The sequence below is a fragment of the Apodemus sylvaticus genome, chromosome 20, assembly GCF_947179515.1.
Source record: "Apodemus sylvaticus chromosome 20, mApoSyl1.1, whole genome shotgun sequence".
Taxonomy (NCBI): domain Eukaryota; kingdom Metazoa; phylum Chordata; class Mammalia; order Rodentia; family Muridae; genus Apodemus; species Apodemus sylvaticus.
The window spans coordinates 56,298,414-56,319,743 of NC_067491.1; the positions used below are offsets into that span (position 1 = coordinate 56,298,414).

The following is a 21,330-nucleotide window of genomic DNA, read 5'->3' on the forward strand; positions in this document are numbered from 1 at the left end:
GAATACCTTGGTTTCTCCATCTACGGTAATTGAGAGATTTGCTGGGTACAGCAGCCTGAGTTGGCATTTGTGTTCCCTTAGAGTCTGTATGACATCTACCCAGATCTTCTGGCTTTCATAGACTCTGGTACAAAGTCCTGTGTAATTCTGATAGGTCTACTGTTACTTGACCTTTTTCCCTTACTGCTTTTAATAATCTTTCTTTAGTACATTTGGTGTTATAATTATTATGTGATAGGAGGAATTTCTTTTCTGGTCAAATCTATTTGGAGTTCTATAGGCTTGTATGTTCATGGGCATCTCTTTCTTTAGGTTAGGGAAGTTTTCTTCTATAATTTTGTTGAAGACATTAACTGGCCCTTTAAGTTGGAAATCTTCATTCTCTTTTATAATCCTTAGGTTTGGTCTTCTCATTTTGTCTTGGATTTCCTTGATGTTTTGGGTCAGGAGCTTTTTGCATTTTTCATTTTCTTTGACTGTTGTATCAATGCTTTCTATGGTATCTTCTGCATCTGAGATTCTCTTTTCTAGCTCTTGTATTCTCTTGGTGATGCTTGGATTCATGACTCCTGAATTTTTTTTTACTAGGTTTTCTATGTCCAGAGTTGTTTCTTTTTGTGATTTCTTATTGTTTCTACCTTCAATTTTAGATCCTGGATGGTTTTGTTCACTTCTTTCCCCTGATTTGTTGTGTTTTCCTTTAGTTATTTAAGGACTTCTCCCCCTTTTTTAAAAATTCTTCTGTATTTCTTTAAGGGAGTTATTTATTTCCTTCTTGAAGCCCTCCATGAAGCCCTCCATCAGCAACATTAGCTGTGATTTTAAATCCAGTTCTTGCTTTTCCAGTGTGTTGGGGGTATCCAGGACTTGCTGTTGTGGAAGAATTGGGTTTAGGTGGTACCATGTTGCCTTGATTTCTATTTGTAATGTTCCTACATTTGCCTTTTGCCATTTGGTTATCTCTGGTGTTAGTATGTCCTGCTGTCACTGGCTGGTGCTTGTCCCTCCTGTGTGCCTGCAAACCTACCTCAGCACCCCTGGGTGACCGTTTTTCCCATACACAGTTTGCTGTGGGGCTGCCCAGCTCCTGGGTGCAGGTTAGGCCCTGGCAAAAGTCCCAAGTGATCTTACACTTGGGTGTTCTCTACGGTCCTAGCTGTAGCAGCCTGCTCATTCACAGGAGTGAAGATGTTGACCTCACATCTAATCAGGGTAATCAATGCAGGACAGATATCCCCTAGTAGACTAGGTGCACAGATGGCTGTGGTAGTGCTGCTCAGATTTTGCGTATAGGTGGAGCCCTGGAAAGCCATGTCCCAAGCTATCTTATACACAGGTGATCTATGTGTAGCTGACTGGACGTGTCTGCTTAGTCACAGGAGCAAAGATGGTGGCCAAGTTATTATTGTTAGTCCTAAAGCCACTGTGTGTTTGTTCTGTAATGGTCTTGAGAAGTCCTGTGTTTTTAATGGCACAACATGGTTTAATTAACTACTGCTGACTTAGTTCCATAGTTTGATTTTTGTAATCATTGACCTATTTAACCTTTAAAGATAATATATAAAATGCCGTACTTTAAAGTAAGCTTATGTGACATAATAACCAGAATATGCAAGACTCTGAGACCATATGTGATATCCATTTAATCTCTGATTACTGGAATTTTCCTTCTCAGGACCCTGTCCCTGAGGAATAACATTCTGAGGGAATGGTCCCAGCCATATTTAACGAGTCATTATTTCTGATCAAATCCCTCATTGCTATGCTTTCATTTCTCACTTCAAGAAATGTCTGCTCTGTTTACCTGTCCCTCCCATTACTATATGACTCCAGTAATTAAGTATCAAGGCAGAAAACAAATTAAGTATAAGTTAAATCCTTGTGTTCTGAAACAACATGGAACTTTGTCTCTTACTCTATACATTCAAGGTGAATATATGACCTGTAAGTTTGAAATATATTGTATGATTCTTCTTCCAAGCACATGTGAAGTCTGTGGCATCCCTTATGCCCGTAAACAGCTTTGAAGAACATTTAAGGGCTGCTGCATGAAACACTGCAGTAGGAAAGTGTCTTCACAATGAGCACACAGTGGTAAGACATCCTCCAACATGCAAAAGAAAGTCTGTCTTCTCTTCATTTTACAAGTGATTATAATCCAGAATACACAAAGAAAGGAGGTAATGAAAGCACACTGCTTCCTCATGTGTTCCAGTATCTAAGACCTAGCAGAGGTGAAAATATTTCCTCAAACAAACAAAACACACACTTGTATGTGCCTTTTTTATGTCTGTGAATGACTGGATGGAGGAGAAGGGCACATTTATATCCCCTAGTTCCCTTCTGCAAAGGTTGTGCTGTGGTATATTCACCCAATCAGTAAGCTTACTCAAGTACTGAGAAAATATGAAGATTAGAAAACATAGAATTCAAAGTTTTTTTCCAAAAGTTCAAACTTTTACTGACAGAGAAAGCACAACTTACATACACATGTGATTCCATTCCAACAAACTAAGGACAGAAAACATGCAGAAAATAAATGCGACATGGTAGCATTTATAGCGACAGAATCCTCTTCAAGAGGAATTCAAATCTACCTTCTGTGGCCATTATGGAAATTAGTATAAGATTTGATCAAAAATTACAATTCAAACTATGTGGTCCCTCTTTATCACTCCTGGGCATGTAACCAACCTGTGTAATTCACCATCATACATATTCATGTACATTTATGACCAGGATAGTCATATATCCATACATATATATCCAGGATAGTTAAGATATGAAATCACACAAGTGGCATCATTAGATGGATGAACAACAAATAGGAGACATGTATTCTGCCAAAGCAACTGTGGGATTCACTCATTTAATGTATTGTTTGAATATGTTTTCTCTGACATCTATAACAATTCATGAAAGAAGCCAATTTCCATACATCCAGAGACTCTGTATTAGGCAACGGTTTTCTACACTCTAACCAAACAAAGTTTCTTTTTAGAGGCAAAGTTTTTTTTTTTTAAAGAAGAGACTGTATATGGAAACTAGATATGAAATCTAGGTATTACACAGCAATAGAAACAAGTCTGGAGGAAATCCCAGTTCTGGATAAATAAATATTTCATTAGAAGACACTAAACATAGGAATTAAATGACAGAGTGATCAAGTTTTCTGAACTCAATTTATTGTGAATGTCTATATCAGTATGGGTATTGGACTGGGTGGCTGTTGAGTCACTCTAAGTCATGAATTTTCTGGAAATTTCATGGTGGCCTTCTCACCCCTCTTTTTGTTGTGGAAACTGTAATGAAATCTACTAGAATCTTTGAAAATGGTATTCATGCAAATGGATGTTGACACAGGCTGGGGACCAAAGTTGCTTAAGAGAATATTGTCCTTGGGGCATTCACGTCATGGACATGGAAGAAATTATGGCACCCAGGGCTGGAGTGCATTGCCTTCATAACATGTTTTCTTACTAGTCTTGAAAAATACTGCAGACCTCATATCCAGATCCCGAGGCCAGAATAGTTCAGATGTATCTAGGGAGTATGACACAATATTGTATAAGGGAACTAGGGGATATAAATGTACTCTCCTCCACCCAGTCATTCACAGTCATAAAAGAGGCACATAGGTGTGTGTGTTATGTTTGTCTGCACGAGGAACTGTTTTCACCTCTGCTCGGTCTTAGATAATTGAAGACATGAGGGAGCAGTGTGCTCTGATTATATTCTTATTGCTTCTGAAGCTTTCTCTCATCTTGTGCGGTTTGACAGACATCAGCTGCTTTTGGAGAATAAAGTACAATGAAGATGATGATGGAGATATGAGAACTGACTGTTATTTTTTTCTTTTCCTGTCTCCGGAATTTATAGAGGAAAATTTTTATAAAGTTCTCCTTGGTTTTAGGTAAATCATTAGCTTCTCCATTTCCTCCATAAATGTCAAGAATATGAAAACTGTCATGTTCTTCTCTCTGTTCTCATTTTAAAATTATTAATTTAATATTTTCAAATGCATTTCATTGTGTGTATTTGTTATGTTAGACTGCAGTTCACTGAGATATAAGATAAGAGAGACTGTCTCCTCATGAATCTCCTTATGCTGAGTGTTGTCATTGCACAGTGTCTGATGATCTGACATGAAAACAGAATCCACACCACTGGCACGAGATTAGTATAAAGAGCCTGCATCACAGTATCTTCACGTTTCTGGCAAGGATTCCCTAATTGTATTTTTTGAGTCACTTATATAAACTATCGTATCATCTGCAAATAGAGATATTTTGACTTATTTCTTTCCATTATGTATGTCCTTGATTTATTGTCTTATTTCTCTAGCTAAACTTCAAGTTCCAAATTGCATAAATATGATGGAAGTGAGAAGCATTGTCTTGTTCCTGATTTTACTGATTTTCTTTTTATTGGCGAATTAGTCCATTGATGTTAATAGATATCAAGGAACAGTGATTGTTACTTCCTGATATTTTTGATGTTATTTTAAAAATTTGTGTGGTTATCTTTTTTGGGTTTGTTGACAGAATATTTTTGTTGTTATTATTTTTTTTTTGAGACAGGGTTTCTCTGAATACCCTTGGCTGTCCTTGAACTCACTCTGTAGACCAGGCTGGCCTCGAACTCAGCAATCCACCTGCTTCTGCCTCCCAAGTGCTGGGATTACAGGCGTGTGCCACTACCACCCAGCTTTGTTGAAATAATCTTACTTTTTTGCTTTATCTAGGGTGTAGTTTCCCTCCTTGTGTTGGTGTTTTCCATCTATTATTCTTTGAAGGCCTGGATTTGTGGAAAGATATTGTGTAAATTTGGTTTTGTCATGGAATATTTTTGTTTCATCATCTATGGTAATTGAGATTTTTGCAGTGCAAAGTAGATTGGTCTGGCATTTGTGTTCTCTGAGGGTCTGTATGAGATCTGTCCAACATCTTCTGGCGTTCAGAGTCTCTGGTCAGAAGTCAGGTATAATTCTGATAGGACTGCTTTTATATGTTACTTGACCTTTCCCCCCTACTGCTTTTAATATTCTTTCCTTTTTATGTGCATTTGGTGTTTTTAATATTATGTTAAAAGAGGAAGTTATTTTCTGGTCCAATCTATTTGGAGTTCCATAGGCTTCTTTTATGTTTATGCGAATCTCTTTCTTCCGGCTAGGGAAGTTTTCTTCTATAATTTTGTTGAAGATATTTACTCGTCCTTCAAATTGGGAGTCTCCACTCTCTTCTATAGCTATTATCCATAGGTTTGGTCTTCTCATTGTGTCCTGTATTTCCTGGATGCTTTGGGTTAAGAGCTTTTGTCATTTTGCATTTTCTTTGACTGCTGTACCCATGTTTTCTATGGTATCTTCTGTGCCTGAGATTCTCTCTTCTATCTCTTGTATTCTGTTGGTGATGCTTGCATTTCTTTATTGTTTCTATTTCCATTTTTAGATTATGGATTGTTTTGTTCAATTCTTTTACCTGGTAGATTTTGTATTCTTACAATTCTTTTGTTTTTTTTTTTTTTTAGCATATTTTATTAAAGATTTTATCACTGGTTGGGCAAGACTAAACAGTATTTCTTTTTTAATTTTTTAAAAAAATTTTCTATATTCTATGTTTATATTCCGAATGATTTTCCCCTTCCATGTTCCCCCTCTCCATAAGTTCCCTAAGCCCTTTTCCATCTTCCCATTCTCCTATCACCCCCCTCCTACTTCTCTGTCCTGGTGCTCCCCTACAGTGCTGGATCAAGCCTTTTCAGGATCTGGGACTTCTCCTTCCTTCTTCTTGGGAGTCATTTGATATGTGAATTATGTCTTGGTTATTCAGAGTTCCTGAGTTAATATCCACTTATCAGTGAATGTATTCCATGTGTGTTCTTTTGTGACTGGGTTACCTCACGTAGGATGATATTTTCCAGATCCAACCATTTGCCTAAGAATTTCATGAATTCATTGTTTTTAATTGCTGAGTAGTATTCCATTGTGTAAATATACCACATTTTTGTATCCATTCCTCCATTGAGGGACCTCTGGGTTCTTTCCAGCTTCTGGCTATTATAAATAGGGCTTCTATGAACATAGTGGAACATGTGTCCTTATTGCATGCTGGGGAATCCTCTGGGTATATGCTCAGGAGTGGTATTGCAGAGTTTTTCCAAAGTGTTATGCCCAGTTCTCTGAGGAACAGCCAGACTGATTTCCAGACTGGTTGTACCAACTTGCATTTCCATAAGCAGTGGCGGAGTGCTCCTCTTTCTCCACATCCTTGTCAAACCTGCTGTTTCCTGAGTTTTTAATCTTAGTCATTCTAACTGGTGTAAGGTGAAATCTCAGGGTTGTAGGATCTTCATTTAAATAGATTTTGAATAGATTTTAATTTCCAAAGAAGGATGAAAGAAATGGAAATTGATATAAATATTTTGAAGCATATATAGATAATAAATAAATAAGGAAATAAATTCAGGCCTTTGATCTGAATACCTGGGAGACAAAAGTAGGGATATGTAGGTTCCTTGTAAGTTCCAGACTTGCCTAACCTACAGAATTCAAGTCAGAATGGCCTATGGAAAGTAACCGTGTCTCAATAAATCATATTAATTGTTTTATATTATCAAAATAAAGGCACTCATAAGCCAAATGATTATAATAGTATGGTGTACTTCCTTTTAGATTAGACAAAATAGCTCAGACCTTAAAAATGGTGTGTGTGTATGTGTGTGTGTGTGTGTGTGTGTGTGTGTATGAGGGAGAACTGCTGGACTGAATCAATCCATTCTTTTTGTGATATCAGATTGCTGAATTAAGGATATGGTGTTTGGAAGAGAGGCTCTATGTTTTTGTTAACAGGAAAGAAGGAATAGGCTTTGGAATTTTTCCAAAGTAATACAAATCAGTTTTGATAGATGGAGATTCCTTGAAAATTTCAGTTGCAGACAGGAGAAAATTAAAAAGACCAAATGCACTAGTAATGTATAGTGCTAAACCCTCGTTTGAAACAACTCTTAAATATATACATACCCAGTCAGAATTTCAGCTTACATAACCAATAAATCTTGTTGGCTACAAAATTCTCATGACTAGTTACACATCTTTTCATATGAATGGAGATTTATATTGCAGTTTGTTGAATATATGATCAAACTAATCTCTGAAAAAAGACAGCTGTTGTTCAAGTCACTTTTTTATGTTTTTCTAAAATGAGAATTGAAAGACAAATATATAGCAAACTGTCTTGTGTTGTGTTCTAGTTCATGGATGGAATTCAGAGATCAAACAAGTACTTTATGAATTTTCACTAAGTTAAAATATCTCATAAGAGTGATCTATTTTGATGAATTCTGAAAATAATTTCAGCTTTAAAGATCTCTTCTTCTATACCTTTATATTAGGATAGATAGATTTTAAACAGAAATATATAGGGGACATATTATAAATATTACTTCAATTGATTTTAATATTTCATCTGGGCAACATTTTACATGCTACTGTGATTTCTTTTAGAATACCATCATGGAAATATGAGTTTATTCTCATACTGCTTTTTGCTACTGATGAGATTAACAGGAACTCCTACCTTTTACCCAACATGTCTTTGATATTTACCTTCCCTATTGGCATGTGTTTTGATACATTGAAAATAATTGATGAACTAATTTTACCACAAAACAATAATCAAAAATTTCCAAATTATGAGTGTATATTGACTTCATGTGATATAGGACTTACAGGACCATCATGGACTATGTCTTCAAAACTGGAAATTGCTACCAGTTATCCAAAGGTGAGGCTCTCTGGGAAAGGAAGAGTTAACAGTTAGTCTTTGCCAATCTCAGGTTCCCACAGAGAATGAAGGGGCAGCAGGAGTTTAGATGTGGTGATCTTTATATTCTAAAGTATTAAGGAATCAGATATTGACAGGAAAGTAACATTTCCTTATATCACAAGAATGAATGAACTGGAAAAATAAGCAAAGTTTTGCTGAACATTCAGATTGTCATAAGTATTATAGAAGTCAATAAGTATAATACAGAACATTTACAGGGTAAACTTATTGTCCTTTGTAGGAGTTCTGGAAGGTAAGTAACACAACTCATAGCTGAGAATGGACTTCCAGCCAATCATATTACTCACATTGATTCCTCTGTTCTTCATCCTTCAGATTTTCTTTGGACCATTTCATCCTATCCTGAGTGACAATGTCCGATTTCCCCATGTCTACCAGATAGCACACAAGGATACATGTTTACCTCATGCCATGGTTTCTTTAATGGTTTATTTTACATGGAACTGGATAGGGTTGCTCATTTTGGATAATGACCAGGGAACTCAGTTTCTCTCGGATTTAAGAGAAGAGATGCATAGAAATGGAGTCTGTTTAGCCTTTGTGAATGTGATCCCTGATAGCATGCAGACATACATGACCAGGGCTGGAATATATGATACTCGAATCATGACATCTTCAGCAAAGGTTGTTATCATTTATGGTGAAATGGGGTCTACCCTAGAAGCCAGCTTCAGAAGATGGGTATATTTAGGTGTACAGAGAATCTGGGTCACCACCTCACAATGGGATGTCATCATACGTAAAAGAGATTTCACCCTTGATGCCTTCCATGGCACTGTCACTTTTGCACAGCATCATGTTGAGATTTCTAAATTTAGAAACTTTATGGAAACAATGAATACTTCTAAATATCCAGTAGATATTTCTCAAATGAGACAGAAGTGGAATTCTTTTAATTGTTCAGGTTCCAATACCAACTATAGCTCAATGAATCATTATTCTTTCAACACTTCATTGGAATGGTTATCCCAGCATAATTTTGATATGGTCCTGAGTGAAGAAGGTTACAATTTATACAATGCTGTGTATGCTGTGGCCCACACTTACCATGAAGCCATTCTTCAACAAGTAGAGTCTCAGGAAACAGAAGAATCCATTGGAATATTCTCTGATTGTCAGAAGGTAAAGTATCTTACTTTCTATCATACTTTGTTATTTTTAAATGGCTCCAGAAATGATGCTATAAATTTGTCAGAGACTCCTCTCATTACTGGAATTTCTGTAAATTAAAACTCCCTAACATAATTTTTTGTGGCCATATAAACTGGACAATATTAACATTCAGCATATGACAACATTTTTATAGGAAGATTAGTTACTTTTGTTAGAATATTTCTCAATTTTTTGCCAAATTAATTTAATATTTGAAATAATAGCTGGATTTTTTATCATAAAATCTTTCAGTGACAAGTAGCTTTTTTTCCAAAAGGAACAGAGGAGTGGCCCCTGGTTCTGGAAAGACTCAATACAACAGTATAGGGAAATGCCAGAACAGGGAAGTGGGAAGAGTAGATGGAGGAACAGTGGGAGGGAAGAGGGCTTATGGGACTTGAGGGAAGTAGGGACCCAGAAAAGGATAAGCCATTTGATGTGTAAATAAAGAATACATTGAATAAAAAAATAAACAATTATACAAACTTTGTTTTTATTAAATTTATTTTTTATATGTGTCCTGTATTTACATGATTTTAAAAGCACCTGTCTTCCTTTCAATAACGTCCAGAACTCACCCTCTTTTTCGATTTGATGGCTTCTATCTGGCTGTTTTTATATAAGTAATAAATGTTCACATCTCTGTCACTATGTTACTCAATAGTTGGTAAGCATTTGTTCTGTCAATTTCTGCCATGAAATACAAATGAAGTATAAATATGTTTTTACCCATGAGATATCTTGTATTTCACTAGGTAGCACACCTTCAATACTGTTGCATTCCTGTAATATATTATGAATTATTGGACATTCAACATGTCATTTTGCCTTAGTGGGTTGGCATATGTAATCATCTAATGATGTATCTCATTTAGATTGCTTCATTGCTGAAGAAGAGGGTATTTACTAATCCCGTCGGAGAAATGGTGAACATGAATCTAAGAGAAAACCTGTGTGCAGAATATGAGATTTTCAACATTTGGAATTTCCCTCAAGGCTTTGGACTAAAAGTGAAAATAGGAGGTTACTTCCCCCATTTCCCAAAGAGTCAACAACTGCACATATCTGAAGACTTGAAGTGGGCCATGGGAGAAACACCGGTGTGTACACTATAATTTTTATTCTTTTCTGCATGTTTATTTTAAAAAAAAAATTGGAATTGGGTCATGGGCTAGAGGTAGAGAACAACTTCATGTCTTGTTTCAGAGTCAAGCACCCATGTTTGATTGTTCACAAACTGCTGTAAGCCCTGATATTGGAGATATTGGAGATCCAGTGCCTCTGGCTTCCATGGACACTTAATTTCAACTTACCTCAGACTGCAAAAACATGTATAAAAAATTAAAATATAATAAAATGTTTAGCCTATTTAAATTTATAACTAGTTATAGACTGAAATTTTGTGATTCTGTGCATATATCTTTATAACTGAATCATGAATATTGTGTAATTTTTTATTTTATTTTTCCAACAATGTAACTCTTTATATTTATTGGTAATTACATTATCAGAGTATAAACCAATATATTTTATTTCTGTTTTTTAACATATGTTTCTTTCTCTTTGTTTCTTTGTTTCTTTGTCTCTCTCTCTTTCTCTCTCTTCTTTCTTTCTTTCTTTCTTTCTTTCTTTCTTTCTTTCTTTCTTTCTTTCTTTCTTTCTTTCTTTCTTTCTTTCTTTCTTTCTTTCTTTCTTTCTTTCTTTCTTTCTTTCTTTCTTTCTTTCTTTCTTTCTTTCTTTCTTTCTTTCTTTCTTTCTTTCTTTCTTTCTTTCTTTCTTTCTTTCTTTCTCTGTGTATATATGTGAGTGCCTGTTCCTGTAGCAATCACTGGTGTTAAGTTCTCTGGAGCTGGAGTTACATAGGGTTGTGAGCCACCATGTAGATGTGAGGAACTTAACTCAGGTCCTCTGGAAGACTAGTAAGTACTCTTAAGTACTGAACCATCTCTCTAGTGTCCCAAACACTTCCTTGCTTTATCAGCTGTGGGGACCTTGAAGCAATGGCACCTCAGAGACAATGAACATGCCCGGAATATTTTGAATCAACCAGCTTGGCTTGGGAAAGAACTGATTTTAGGACCAGCGCACACAATATTTAAAATGAATCTTGAGTGCTGTATGGTGGCAGAAAGTAAAACTTGTAAAACACATTTAGTAAAATAACAGTGAGGTTATGTAAAAATTAAATAGTACCCAACTACAAACAAAAGAAAATGTTTAACAGCCAAAGCTTGAAAACTTGGAGGGAGAGAATAAAGAGGCATTTCTGTAACTCAAAGTATAAAATAAGTATCCTTGAGTCCATACAGATATTAGAAGTATAAGGTACAGGTTTGGCTCTGACCCTGACTCAAATCAGCTGTGCAAATACATTGGAGGTGATTGGAGAAACTAGAGCATGGGCTGGTTATTTGATATTATGAAGTAATTGCCAATAATGTTTTTTAAAGTATGATAAAATTATGGCTTTGTAATTTTGAAATGTCTTTATTAGCAATATTACTGATACATTTATGGGAGAGCAGTATATTTATGTTTGTATTATTTTTGTTTGGATTGTGTAAATAAATAGATGAAGAAGAATGGACAAATGTCTATTATAGGTTTCTGAACATTGGGTTTAACTAATGGTTGTGTTTCAGCGTGGTAACTAACTGCAATAGATGGGCTGCATCAATATCATACAGGAGCAGCACAGTAAATGAACCTTGGACATATATATATATATATATATATATATATATATATATATATATATGAATAAAATTGTATTTAACAATATATTATAATACACAGCATATTATATATTTATATAATGTAAATATATTTCACAATATACTAAAAATATTTATATACTATGCAACTATATATAATATATACATTATTTATACTACTCTGATATAAATTAGCTATGTCTTATACAATTAATAATATAATACATATGATTATAATCTAATATATTACAACAAATATATTCAGTTCTGTTTCTCTAGAGAACTCTGACTACAGTACTGACAGGAAATTTTCGAACTAGTTGCTAAGTTTTCAATAACTAGGATCGATTTAAGGAATAAAGTCTCTTAAATGAAAAATATACTCCTATGCATAGAGTTATTTTTCTTATCAGTTTGTAGCTCTAGAAAAGATGCCATCAAACCACATAACCCTAAACTATTTTCACACTGATGGATATATGGGTAACTATTTTTACATTCCCAGCTATCCTTACATGGTTCTATGGTCCATAGCAATCTAATATATTCTACATATGATTTGAGTTTCTCTTTTCTTGTACACACTCTATTGCTCTTCTTGTTAAGCAAGATTATCTGTAATTATATATCTGTCTGTATTTTACATTTTTGCATGGCAATCTCTGACCTCCCACCTGGTCCCCACCTCACAGTAGTGTTTGTCATTCCATTCTCCATTCCCTTCTTCTCTGAGAGGGTGGGCACCCCTTGGGTACCCCCCACACTCTGGTGTGTCCAGTTTCTGCACAATTATGTGCATTCTTTTCCACTAAGGCCAGACATGGCAGCTCTGTTGGGAATTAATTCTACAGATAGGCAGCAGCATTAGAGTCAGCCTTTGTTCCAGTTGTTGGCTTGTAGCCAACTATCAGAATGAGCATGGGAACCCCAATGGAAGAGATAGGGGAAGGAATGAGGGAGCTGAAGGAGTTTGCAACCCCATAGGAAGAACAACAATATCAACCAATCAGACCCCTGAGAGCTCCCAGGGACTAAATCACCAACCAAAGGGTACATACACATGGAGGAACCCATAGCTCCAGCTGCATATGTAGCAGAGGATGGCCTTATGTGGCATCAGTGGGAGGGGAGACCCTTGGTCTTGTGAAGGCTTGATGCCCCAGTTTAGGAGAATGCTATATCAGTGAGGTGGGTTGGTGAGCACCCTCATAGAATTGGCGGAGAGGGAATGGGATAGGGGCATTTTGGATGGAAAACCAGGAAAGGTGATCATTTGAAAATAAATAATACATTAAAAATTGCAAAAATATATAGTTTCAAAATATTAATATTGCAAGTATATAACATGCAAACATATCATACACAAAATTGTTTTGATGTTTTCTTTATTTTTTATTATTTTATTGATTTAGATTTCAAATGTTGTCCCCTTCCCAGTCCCTCCTCCATAAGCACCCAACTCCACACTGCTTCCTGTTCACCTCTAAGTGAGTGTTCCCCCACCAACTCCCACCTATCCCTCTAGCATCCCTTTTTTCTGGGGCCTCACGCCTCCATAGGACCAAGTGCATCCCCTCCCACTGAGGACAGACAAGGCAGTCTTCTGCTGTATATGTAGTGGGGTCATAGACCAGTCCACATATACTCTTTCATTAATGGCTTAGTACCTGAGAGTTCTGAGGTGTCCAGTGATACTAATGTTCTTCCTATGAGGTTATAATCCCATTCTACTCCATTAGTCGTTACCCTAACTCTTCCATTGGCTCAGTACAATGGTTGGCTATAAGTTTCTACATCTGTCTTAATCAGGTGCTGGTCGACCCTTCCAGAGAACAGCCACGCCCAGCTCCTGTCTGCAAGCACATCATGGCATCAGCAATAGTGTTGGGGTTTGGTGCCTGCCCATGTAATGGATCTCACTTGGGCTGGTTCCTGGATGGCCTTTCATTCAGTCATTTTTTTTTTTTCATTTTTTGTCCCTTCATTTCCTTTAGACAGGAACAGTTCTGAATTAAAAATTTTGAGCTGGTGGTGGCCCAATTCCTCAATTCTGGGCCTTGTCAATGCACTGGACGTGGTATCTGCAGGTTCCATCTTCCCACTGTTGGGAATTTGGGCTAATGTCATCTCCACTGTGTCCTGGGATACTCTCACATCCCTGGTGGCTGGGACTTTCTAGTGCTTACCGCATCTCCCATCCCACACTCCTGTACAGTTCTATGCAGTCTCCTGGCCCTGTGCACTTCTCTCCTGTCTCCCTGTATACCTGACCCTGTCCTCAATTTCCCCCCTGCCTATTCCCCTCCCACCCAGATCCCTCATCCCTCTGCTTCCCATGATTATTTTGCTCCCCCTTCTAAGTTGAACTGAGGCATCCACACTTGAGCCTTCCTTCTTGTTAAGCTTCATATGGTCTGTGAATTGAATCCTGGAACATTTTGGCTAATATGCACTCATCAGTGAGTAAATACCATGTATGTCCTTTTGGGTCTAGGTTACCTCACTCAGGATGATATTTTCTAGTTCCATTCATTTGCCTGCAAAATTTGTGAAGTCCTCATTTTTAATAGCTGAGTAATATTCCATTGTGTAAATATACCACATTTTCTGTATCAACTCTTTGGTTGAGGGAAATCTGGGTTGTTTCCAGCTTCTAGTAATTATAAATAAGGATGCTACCAACATAGTGTAGCATGTGTTCTTGTGACATGGTGAAGCATCTTTTGGGTATATGCCTAGGAGTGGTATAGCTGAATCTTAAGGTAGAACTATTTTTAATTTTTGGGGGTACCTTGAGGTTAACTTCAATATCAGTTGCATTAATTTGCAATCTCAGTAGCAAGGAAGGAGTTTTTCTCCTTCACATCTTTGCCAGCATCTGTTGTCATCTGAGTTTTCGGTCTTAGTCATTCTGATTGTTGCAAGGGAGAATCTTCGTTTTGGTTTCCATTTCCCTAATAATTAAGGATGTTGAGCACATTTTCATGTGCTTCTTGGTCATTAGAGATTCTCAGTTGAGAATTCTGTTTAACTCTGTACCCCATTTTTAATCGGGGTATTTGTTTGTTGGTGTCTAACTTTTCTAGTTCTTTATACATTATCCCTCTGTCTGATGTAGAATTAGGGAAGAGCTTTTCATAACAGGCTAACATTTTCTCCTACTGACAGTGTCATTCGCTTTACAGAAGCTTTTCTATTTCATGAGGTCCCATTAGAGAATTGTTGATCTTAGGCCTGAGTCATTGGTGTTCTGTTCAGGAAAAGTTCCTTTGTGCCAGTGTGCTTGCCTGTTCCCACTATCTGTTCTGTTAGATTCAGTGTATCTGGTTTTATGTTCATGTCCTTGTTCTACTGGAACTTGTCCTTTGTACAAGGAAATAATTATAGCTCAATTTGCTTTCTTTTACTTGCAGACCACCACTTAGTCCAGCAGCGCCATTCTTTGAAGATGCTTCCTTTCCCCACTATATGGTTTGGCTCCTTTGTCAAAGATCAAGTATCAACAGGTGTCTGAGTTTATTTCTTGGTCTTTGATTCTATTCCATCGATCCACATGTCTGTCTCCACCAAATCCATGTGGTCTTTATCACCATAGTTCTGTATTACAGCTTTAGGTCAAGGATGGTGATTCCCTCAGATGTTCTTTTATTGTTGAGAATTATTTTCACTGTCCTGGTTTTTTTTTTGTTATTCTGTATGAAATTGACAATTGTTTCTATCTCTGTGAATAATTGAGTTAGGATTTTGATGGGGATTATATTGAATCTGTAGATTTGTTTTAGTAAGAAGGTATTTTAGCATACGATCCTGCTGATCCATGAACATGGGCAATCTTTCCATTTTCTGAGGTCTTTTTTGATTTCTTCCTTGAGACACTTGAAATTCTTGTCATATAGTTCTTTCACTTGCTTGGTTAGAGTTACACCAACATATTTTATATTATTTGTGGCTACTGTGAAGGATATCATTTCCATACTTTCTTTCTCAGTCTGTTTATCATTTATGTAAAGGAGGTCTAGTCATTTGTTTGAGTAAGTTTTATGTCCTGCCATTTTTTGAAGTTGTTTATGAGCTGTAGAATTTCTCTGGTGGAATTTTGGGCATTGCTTATGTATTTTGCCATATCACACATATGTATCACATAATACAAATAGTAATACCTTCACTTTTTCCTCTCTAAGTTTTATCCCCTTAACTAACTTTTGTTGTCTAAGTGCTCTAGCTAGAACTTTGAGTACTATATTGAATAAATAGGGAGAGAGTTGGCAGCCATGTCTTGTTCCTGATTTTAGTGAGATTGCTTAAATATTCTCTCCATTTATGTTGATGTTGCCTATTCGTTTGGTGTGTACTGATTTTTATTATGTTTAGATGTGTGCCTTGAATTCCTGATTTCTCCAAGACTTTTAATATGATGGGGTGTTGGTTTTTGTCAAAGACCTTTTCAGCATCTAATGACATGATCCTGTGATTTTTTTCTTTGATTTTATCTAGTGGATTACATTGATGGATTTCTGTATATTGAACCATCAGTGCATGCCTGGGATGAAACATAGTTGATCATGGTGGATGATTGTTTTGATGTGTTTTTGGATTCTCTTTGAAAGAATTTTATTGAATATTTTCAAATCAATATTTATAAGCAAAATTGTTCTTAAGTTCATTTTCTTTGTTGGGTCTTTGGTTTATGTATTAGAGTAACCATGTCTTCAGAGAATAAATTAGGTAGTGATCCTTCTCTTTCAATTTTGTGGACTAGTTTGAGGAGTGTTAATATTAGATCTTCTGTGAAGGTCTGGGAGAATTCTGCAGTAAACATACCTGGCCCTGGGCTTCCTTCCTTCCTTCCCTCCTTCCCTTTTTATTAGTCATTTTTATCCACTCCATATTTTATTCCCCACCCATCAAAACCCTGTCCACCCTCCGACTGTTCCACATTCCACACCTCTTCCCCTCCGCCTGTCTCCACATGGATGTCCCTACCCCTTACCACACCTGACCGCTAAACTCCCTGGGGTCTCCAGGTTCTTGAGGGTTAGGTGCCTCATCTCAGAACGAGCACAGACCTGGCAGTCCTCTATTATATGTGTCCCAGAGGCCTCATATCAGCTAGTGTATGCTGCCTGTCTGGTGGTCCAGTGTTTCAGAGATCCTAGGGGTCCAGATTAATTGAGATTGCTGGTCCTCCTGCAGGGTCACTCTCAGGTTCATTCAGCCTTCCCTAATTGAAGAGCAGGTGTCAGCTGCTTCTGTTTATTGGTTGGGTGTAAATATTTGCTCCTGACTCTTTCAGAGGCTTGTTGGCACTTCCTGAGTGCTGTCGTGCTAGGTCACTTTTTGTGAATGCTCTTAGCTTCAGTAATAGTGTCAGGCCTCAGGACATCCCCATGCACTGGATCCCACTTTGAGCCTGTCACTGGACCTTCTTTTCCTCAGGTTCCTCTCCATTTCCATCCCTGTAATTCTTTCAGACCCGAACAATTATGGGTCAGAGTTATGACTGTGAGAAGACCTCCCTCTCCCTCATTTGAAGCCCTGTCTTTCTGCTGGAGCTAGGCTGTGTAAGTTCCCTCTCCCTACTGTCAGGCATTTCATCTGGGTCACTCTCCTTTAGTTCCTGTGAGTCTCTCACGTCCCAGGTCTCTGGTGCATTCTGGAGGTCTCCCCATCCTCCTATCTCCTGAGGTTGCCTGTTTCCATTTTTCTGCTGGGCCCCAGGACTTCAGTCCTTTTCCCTCCCTCAGTGTCAGATCAGGTTCCCTTCCCCCCTCTCCCCTGCCCTGTCCACTTATGCTGCAAGGTCCCTCCCTCCCTCTTCACTTATGGTTGCTTTGTTCTCCCTCCCAAGTGGGACTTCAGCTTGTTGACCTTTTTGAGTTTTGTGCATCGTATCTTAAATATTCTGTACTTTTCTTCTTCTTCTTCTTCTTTTTGACTAAGAAAATATCCACTTATTAGTGAATACAAACCATGCATGTATTTTGTGTCTGAGTTACCTCATTCAGGATGATATTTTCTAGTTCCATCCATTTGCCTGCAAAATTCAGGAAGCCCTTGTTCCTAATAGCTGAGTAGTACTTCATTGTGTAAATGAACCACATTTTCTGTATCCATTCTTCTGTCATGAGACTTCTAGGTTGTTTCCAGCTTCTGGCTACCACAAATAAGGCTGCTGAGGACATCATGGAACACATACCCCTGGGGCATGGTGGGGAATTTTTTTTGGGTATATTCTCAAGAGTGGTATAGCTGGGTCTTAAGGAAGATCTATTTCCAATTTTCTGAGGAAAATTTTGCATTTCCCTCATGATTAAGAATGTTGAACATTTCTTTTTTTTATTTTCTATATTCTTTGTTTACATTCCAAATGATTTTCTCTTTCCCGGATCCTCCCTCCCCATATGTCCCATAAAACTTTTTCTCTCCATCCCTTCTCCAATCACCTCCCTCCTTTTTCTCTGTCCTTATATTCCCTTCCAATGCTAAATCAATCCTTTCCAGGATCAGGTCCCTCTCCATACTTCTTCATGGGAGTCATTTGTTATGCAATTTGTGCCTTGGGTATTCAGGGCTTCTGGGCTAATTAATATCCACTTATCAGAGATTGCATTCCATGTGTATTCTTTTGTGATTGGGTTACCTCACTTAGGATGATATTTTCCAGATCAAACCATTTGCCTAAAAATTTTGTGAATTCATTGTTGTAGTACTAATGGCTGAATAGTACTACATTGTGCAGATATACCACATTTTTTTTTTTTGCATCCATTCCTCCTTTGAGGGGCATCTGGGTTCTTTCCAGCTTCTGGCTATTATAAATAAGGCTGCTATGAACACAATGGAGCATTTGTCTTTATTATATGCTGGGGAATCCTCTGGGTATATGCCCAGGAGTGGTATAGCAGGATCTTTCAGAAGTGACATGCCCAGTTTTCTGAGGGACTGCCAGACTGATTTCCAGAGTGGTTGTGCTAATTTGCAACCCCACCAGCAGTGGAGGAGTGTTCCTCTTTCTCCACATCCTCGCCAACATCTGCTGTCTCCTGAGTTTTTACTCTTAGCCATTCTGACTGGTGTAAGGTGAAATCTCAGGGTTGTTTTGATTTTCATTTCCCTGATGACTAGTGAAGTTGAGCATTTTTTAAGATGTTTCTCCGCCATCTGAAGTTCTTCAGGTGAGAATTCTTTGTTTAACTCTGTACCCCATTTTTAAATAGGGTTATCTGGTTTTCTGGGGTCTTACTTCTTGAGTTCTTTGTATATATTGGATATTAGCCCTGTATATGATGTAGGGTTGGTGAAGATCTTTTCCCAATTTGTTGGTTGCCGATTTGTCCTTTTGATGGTGTCCTTTGCTTTACAGAATCTTTGTAATTTTATGAGGTCCCATTTGTCAATTCTTGATCAGAGCATAAGCTATTGGTGTTCTGTTCAGGAACTTTCCCCCTGTACCGATGTCCTCAAGGGTTTCTTTTTCTTTTCTATTAGCTTCAGAGTGTTTGGCTTTATATGTAGGTCCTTGATCCATTTGGAGTTGAACTTAGTACAAGGAGACAAGGATGGATAAATTCGCATTCTTCTGCATGCTGACCTCCAGTTGAACCAGCACCATTTGTTGAAAAGGCTATCTTTTTTCCATTGGATGTTTTCAGCCCCTTTGTTGAGGATCAAGTGGCCATAGGTGTGTGGGTTCATTTCTGGATCTTCAATCCTGTTCCATTGATCTGCCTGCCTATCACTGTACAAATACCATGCAGTTTTTTAACACTATTGCTCGGTAATATTGTTTGAGGTCAGGAATACTGATTCCCCCAGAATTTCTTTTGTTGTTGAGAATACTTTTAGCTATCCTGGGTTTTTTGTTATTCCAAATGAATTTGAGAATTTTTTAATTGAGTATATTCATTTACATTGCCAATTTTAAAACCTTTCCCAATTTCCACCCTCCCAAAAGCCCCCCTCCCCACTGATTCCCTACTCCTCCTCCCACCCCCTGACTACATTATATGTCCCTCTACCTGACACACTCTCTCCTCCCCCAAATCCCCCCATCAGTTTCCCTTTACTGGGGCCTCTATTGAGCCTTTACCTTACCAAAGACCACTCCCATTAATGCTCACGAAGGCATTCCTCTGACACATTTTTGGCTGGAACTATCTGTGCCCCTTGGTTGATGCTTCAATCCCTGGGAGTCTTGGGATGTCTGGGTGTCTGAAGTCATTGTTCTTTCCATGGGGCTATATACCCCTTCAGCTCCTCCGGACCTCCCTCCAGATCCTCCGTTGGGAACCCCAAGCTCAGTCCAATAGTTGGTTGCTAGTTATATACAGGTAGCCTCTGTATGTGTAAGGCTCTGGCAGGGCCCTTCTGGAGATAGGCATGGCATGCTCCTTTTAGTACACGCTTCTCATCATTACTATATTAATCCTGCCAATTCAAGAGCATGGAAGATTTTTCCATCTTCTGATGTCTTCTTCAATTTTTTTCTTCAAAGAGTTGAAGTTCCTGTAATACAGATCTTTCACTTGTTTGGTTAGAGTCACACCAAGATACTTTATATTGTTTGTGGCTATTGAGAAGGGTATCATTTCCCTAATTTCTTTCTCAGTCTGTTCATCCTTTGAGTAAAGGAAGGTTACTGATTTGTTTGAGTTAATTTTATATCCAGCCACTTTGCTGAAGTTGTTTATCAGGTTTAGGAGTCCTTTGTTAGAATTTTTCTTTGTTCCTAAAGTATGTTTCTTGTATACAGCACTATGGTGTATACTGTTTACATATCTATTCTGTTTAACCTATTTTTTTCTTTTTTTTTATTCGATATAATTTATTTACATTTCAAATGATTTCCCCTTTTCTAGCCCCCCCACTCCCCGATAGTCCCGTAAGCCCCCTTCTCTTCCCCTGTCCTCCCTCCCACCCCTTCCCACTTCCCCGTTCAGGTTTTGCTGAATACTGTTTCACTGAGTCTTTCCAGAACCAGGGGCCACTCCTCCCTTCTTCTTGTATCTCATTTGATGTGTGGATTATGTTTTGGGTATTCCAGTTTTCTAGGTTAACCTATTTTTTATTAGTGAATTTCTTCCATTGATGTTGAGAGATATTAATGACCAATGATTGCTAGTTCCTGTTATTTTGATGTTTATGGTGGTAATGGGTGCATGTGATTTCTTTCTCTTTTTTTTGCCTTAAAGTGATTAATATTTTGGGTTTCTTTGGTGTAATTACTTTCTTGTGTTTGTGTTTTCTTTTTATCATTCTCTGTTCAGTTGAGTTATTAGAATGATAATTGCTTACATTTGGTTTCGTCAAATAATATCTTCATTTCTCCATCCATGGTGATTGAAAGTTTTACAGGGTATAGTAGTCTGAGACATCTGTGGTCTCTTAGGGTCTTCAAGACATCTGTTTAGGATTTTTAGAGTCTCGGGTGAGAAGTCTGGTGTAATTCTAATAGTTTTACCTTCATATGTTACATTTCCTTTTTCCTTGCTATTTTGAATATACCCTCTTTATTCTGAACATTTTATGTTTTAGTTATTATGTGGTTGAAGAGTTTCCTTTTTTGGTCCAAACTATTTTGTGTTCTGTAAGTTTCTTGTATGTTTATAGCCTTCACT

The 21,330-nt window shown here is 37.6% G+C and overlaps 1 protein-coding gene across 1 annotated transcript in view; it reads left to right on the plus strand.

Annotated features, from left to right (window-relative positions):
• Positions 1-3,707: 3,707 nt before the first annotated feature.
• The window catches only part of LOC127670587 (vomeronasal type-2 receptor 116-like), a 28,843-nt gene continuing 11,220 nt past the window's right edge, over positions 3,708-21,330 (plus strand). Inside the window, exons 1-4 of the mRNA XM_052165085.1 lie at positions 3,708-3,913; positions 7,505-7,761; positions 8,131-8,969; positions 9,875-10,099. Coding sequence (XP_052021045.1) covers positions 3,708-3,913; positions 7,505-7,761; positions 8,131-8,969; positions 9,875-10,099 — 1,527 coding nt within the window. The remainder of the gene's footprint in view (positions 3,914-7,504; positions 7,762-8,130; positions 8,970-9,874; positions 10,100-21,330) is intronic.